Source organism: Lipotes vexillifer, unplaced genomic scaffold (genome assembly GCF_000442215.2).
Source record: "Lipotes vexillifer unplaced genomic scaffold, Lipotes_vexillifer_v1.1 scaffold743, whole genome shotgun sequence".
NCBI classification, from domain to species: Eukaryota; Metazoa; Chordata; class Mammalia; order Artiodactyla; family Lipotidae; genus Lipotes; species Lipotes vexillifer.
Window position 1 is genome coordinate 535,409 of NW_006779070.1, and position 5,135 is coordinate 540,543.

The 5,135-nt window shown below is 54.4% G+C and overlaps 1 protein-coding gene across 1 annotated transcript in view; it reads right to left on the reverse strand.

Moving 5' to 3' along the window:
• The window catches only part of HTR3A (5-hydroxytryptamine receptor 3A), a 13,338-nt gene extending 9,094 nt beyond the window's left edge, over positions 1 to 4,244 (reverse strand). Inside the window, exons 1-3 of the mRNA XM_007452208.1 lie at positions 4,175 to 4,244; positions 1,684 to 1,850; positions 661 to 705 (exon numbers count right to left, since the gene is read on the reverse strand). Coding sequence (XP_007452270.1) covers positions 661 to 705; positions 1,684 to 1,850; positions 4,175 to 4,241 — 279 coding nt within the window. The 5' untranslated portion in view covers positions 4,242 to 4,244. The remainder of the gene's footprint in view (positions 1 to 660; positions 706 to 1,683; positions 1,851 to 4,174) is intronic.
• Positions 4,245 to 5,135: the final 891 nt, after the last annotated feature.

The window sequence follows — 5,135 nt, forward strand, 5'->3', positions numbered from 1 at the left end:
GGAGACTAACTGGATGGAATCATCCTGTTTCAATCACCCAATTTGGTTGTCGTCCAATTTGGCTTTAATAGAAGGAAGAACTTTCTAGCAATTAGAGCTGTTTGAAAGCAAAGTGACTGCCTTCTGAGCCACCAGTCACTGAGGTGCTTGAGCAGCAGAGGTGGGAAAAGCACATGTTTGCGAGGCTGTGAAAAACTTCAGAAACCAGGGTGTGGAGGGTTCCTCCTCCACCAATCTTTTTATTTATTTATTTATTTTTGCGGTACGCGGGCCTCTCACTGTTGCGGCCTCTCCTGTTGCGGTGCACAGGCTCCAGACACGGAGGCTCAGAGGACATGGCTCACGGGCCCAGCCGCTCTGCGGCATGTGCGATCCTCCCGGACCGGGGCACGAACCCGTGTCCCCTGCATCGGCAGGCGGACTCTCAACCACTGCGCCACCAGGGAAGCCCCACCAATCTTTAAGCCGCCTTCTATTCCCAGTCCTGAGGTTAGAGGGGTCCAGATCCAGGAGATCCTGGATCTCGTGAGTAGGCCTCCCACCTCTTCCCTCCCCTCCCCTCCCCTCCCCAAGGCCTCTGAGATTCTGACTCCTTTGAGATGTTGGAGCCCCAGTCGGAGGAAATGGGGGTGGGGGAGGGGCAGGGGCTGGTCAGCTCACCTGCCGGTACCAGATGTACGTGGTCAGCACCTGATTCTTCTCATCCTGTGGAAAGAACGGGAGTTCAGCGTGGGTGGCCCTGTGGGCTGCGGGCCCCTTGCGCACACCAACCCCAGCAGGAGCTGCTGCTCTGTGTCTCTGTTCCCTTGGGAAGTGAGAGTGAGGAAATGAGGTGGAGGAAAAGGGGTGAGCCAGGAAGAGTTGGTCTTTTACTAGGACACACCTAGAAAGAAGTTCAGTGATTTCTTTTTTGACATCGTGCGTGTGTGTATCTTCTATTCTGTTGTGTATATTTTACATATACATTTCTAACACAATAGAAGATAATGATAGAAGACATATAACAGCATCATATAGATGTATATCTGTGCGTTTATATATATGTATCTATCTCCTACTCTAGCACGAAGTCAAGCCGTACAAAACCACACAGAATGAAAAATCCATCACTATCCCTCCCTTCGATCCAATTCCCCATTTCCCTTCCTGAAACGGCCAACTGACTCTAGTAGAGACAGCCAGAGAAGTCCATTCCACCCATCCTACCCCAGGGCAGTGCCCTGAGTCTTGCAATTGCCCTCTCATTTATCTCTGCCCAATGTCCGGCCTCCTCAGCTGGGCAGTGCACCCCCCCCCCACTTCAGTAACTGATTAATTGATTTATTTATGATTAATTCTTCAACAACAATTTAGTAACACCCGCCATGTACCAAGGACGTGTGTAAGACAGCAAGGGTGTAGAGACGAATAGGACGGTCTGAACCGTCGCACAGCTCACACGGGTAGGTACGATTGTGAAAACCGCATGCGCTGAGTGACCCGCTGGCTGTAGGGTACAGGAGAGGCAGCCATGAAGGTGACCCCAGTTTTCTGGTTTGGGCAGCTGTCCTGAGCCATGGTGCCAGAGCACAGGTACTGTGGGCGCTTGAATGCCCACCGTGTTGCCTGGGGGTGACTTGGTCTCACGTGGTCTCCCACCCAGAAGGTCCACCTCTGAGCCGGGCAGCGGGAACAGGGGCTCACCACGCTGAGGATGGCGTAGACGATGACATCAATGGACACCATGGTCGGCGTCCTCCAGTCCCGCACAGGCCGCACACCCTTCTTGTAGTTGGCCAGGAGGTGATCTGACAGCCGCAGCAGAGCTGGCCTGGAGGCATTCCGGGCCTGGGGGCCCCGCCTGTGCTTGGCTGGGAAGGAGAACAGTTCAAATCAGACAACAGAGCCTGAGTCTCCCCCAGTTCTCTGGCCCTGGTTTGAAAGCTATTAAAAGGAAAGTGTCCCCACCCTTCCCAGATACTCCCACAGACTGAAATTCCCATTACTAGAGCATGCCCAAATCCAAAGACATTGTCTCCTAAGGGTAACCTAGGCACCCATTTACATGAGAAGGGAAGCTGGGCTGTGAAAGCAGGTGCCACAAGACAGGTGAGGTCTCAAGTAGGCCAAGGGCTGAGAAGGGTTGAGAGAAGATGCCTGCCAAGAGGAGGTAGGCCCATGGGGCCCTGCATGAGGGGCTCTGGGAGATAAAGGGGAGCTGGCCCTCGGGTGTGATACTGGAAAGTGTGACCCCAAGTGCACAATTTCTAAGCCCAATGGTCTGCCGAGGGTCAGTCTCAGCCAAGGTCACATCTCAGCTTCTGCATAGCACATTGTCCCCTTGACCCCAGCCCGCAACCGGTAAGGAGAAAAGGGTGGGCACCCAGTGAATATGGACATTCCTTCTCCCTCCTGCAAAATCTACCCAGAGGAGATCCCTGCCCCCTCTCCACACTCACAGAAACTCCTGGGGAGGGTTTGCCAGGCCTCCTTCTAGGGTAGCTTTATGGGCAGGTTTGATGGGGTTAGGAAGAGGGCTGGGCTGAGGTGTGGAGGAAGTGAGGAGAAACCAAACGGTCCCCAGAGCAGGAAGCCTGCAAAGATAAAACAGTGAAACCCCAACCCCTAGGCCCTAGCCCCGCTCTCTGGGGATTTCATGAGCACCTCAGTTGTCCATCTGGGAAACAGTAGAAGCACCTCCCGAAAGGTGCCAGAAATATGAAGGTGAAAGACGGGGTCGGGGAGGGGAGCCACTTGGAGGACCAGGGCACAGGCTGCAAGGCCGTGAGGGGCTGGCAGAGGGAGACCAGTGTCTTTCACAGACCAGGGGCCAGCAGGCCCGGCTTTCTCTCGACAAGGCTGCAGCTTCTCCCATCTCATCTATCATTGTGGACCTCTACAGCAAGTTGGTCCTGCAGACCCCCCTTCCCACCCCTCACCCACCAGCCCCTGATAAACTTTCAGCTTCCCTCAGAAAGGCAGAGAAGAGCAGAGAGAGAGGAAGACAAGAGGACATTTATTGAGTGTCCCCTTTGAAAAAATATCAACGAACGTATTGTTCATTGCAGTCTTAGGAGAGCCCACTGGAGTGAGTGTCATGACACCCCATTTATAGATAAAGAAGGTAAGGCTCAGAAGCCTGGGTGAGGCTCCCCAAGGCTCAGAAAGACGAGTGCCGTGCCCTGCAAGGGAAGGAACTGAAATTCAAACCCAGGTCCCTGTGTGTCTTCGCTACACGACAGCTCAGATCCTATTGTCTGGGACTCTGGGCCCTGACAATCACTTTGGACAGAACAAGTCTGGGCCCTGCAGGCCTCAGAGCAAAGGACCAATGCTGGGAGGGACAGAGCTTCTCTTCAGCCAAGGAAACTCCAGACCACAGTCCTAACTTGCAGCCCAGGCCTACTCATCCCACTGAGTTTCCCCAAATGACAGCTCTTGGGAGGAAAACCATTGTGCCCAGAAGCCCTTCAGATCCGTCCAATTAAGCACATCCTAACTGTGCCCCAGCCTGAGCTTCACCCTGCTCTGGATGGAGAGAAAACCTTCCCAAATGGGGAACAAATATTGTCTGCAGCCAAAGGAAATGGATCCTTTTGTGACCAAAATGCCCTGTGTCCCCAAGAGGTGGAAAGGGATGGGTGGGGGAATGCAGAGAAAAGTTTGGTGCTATTAGAAGTTAGCCCTGGAAGGAACTTTAGAGAACCCGTGCAATGAAAGCAGTGAAGCTGGGGAAACGTGATGACATTCATTCTGGTCTCCACTCTACTGCTAAGGAGCTGTGTGACCCTGAGTGAATTACTCCCCATCTCTGGTCCACAGCATTCCCATTTATAACAAGAAAGCGTGGACCAAATGAGCTCAAAGTTTCCTTGCAGCTGCCCTTCGATGAGTTTGGGGGCAGGGCAAAAAGAGAGGAGCCCCTGTCCCATGCCCGTCTAAGCATTTCCCACACAGCTCAGGGCCCCTCTCTGCAAGCCCTGCTCTCACCCGACGTTCAACATCCCCAATTTCTAGCTGGATCCCAGTGTGTTAAAATCCTCTCATGCTCATATGCAGTAAGATCCCCAACTTGCTTGTAGCCCCACCCACTCCAAAACCCTCTTCCCCTCAACTTTTGGAGGGGCCAAGCATCCCCTCTCCCACCTCTGTAGCTGCCAGCCAGGTCCTGCATGCTTCCCCACCGTCTCCTTACCTTCTCCCTGGGCCAGGAGCGTGGGCAGAAACAAGGCAAGCAGCACCTGCGGCACCCACAGCAGCATGGCGAGCTTCTCGCGGTGTCGGATGTCTCGAGTGGCCTTCAGGGTGAGCCCTGCTGAGGACCAGCCTGCCTGCGCTCTGCCAGCCTCATGTCCCAGCCAGCCGGCCTCTCCCAGCTGGCTGCTTCCTGCACCTTCAGAGGCTGCAGCCTCGCACTGCCCCGGCCACCAGGGCTGGGAAGCGGCCAAGTTTTCCTGCAATCAATCCTTCAGTTGGATCAGGTTTCAGGGCGGGGAAGGAAGAAGAGGGAGTCAGTGAGAGCGGAGCCCACCAGGTTGATGTCATGCGGCCAGAGCTCAGTCCACCCATTCAGCCAGGTGGCCTGACCAAGTTCCCCAAGGAGCAACTTGGTGTCAGGGGGCTTCAGGAGCTCCTGGAGCAAGGGTGCAGCCTGTCCACTGGGAGGTGCTTTAGGCTGCTGCCTTCATTTATGCCCTTCAGTAGCATCGGGCTGGGGCAGGGTGGGGTGGGTTCCGAGAAGCAGGAGGACCATGCTTTCACTCCACAGGTGACACAGTGCGCCTAGCTAAGCAGGTGACTGGGCATTATCATTAAAGAGAAAATACACATTTAACTGCTCCCCTGCCACACGCATACACACAAGGATACAGAATGTCCCATTCTGTATCCTTGGGGCTCCCTGTGGGTAAACATGAGGCACCCCTCGCCCCGCTGTATTTTGCTCCAAGCCCAGGCCAACGTGGCCTGGGGCCCATTCCTTCCACTGAGCCAAACCTTCCAGAGACAGAGCCAGGAAGGAGCCTCAGACACTGAACTTCATCTAAAAGGGGCAGCACCAAAGCTGGAGGAAAAAAAGGGACAAGAGGAAGATGAAAAGAAACAGAAGGTAAACTATAGAAAGGGGGGACCTGGAGAAGGAGAAGGGGGAGAAGCAA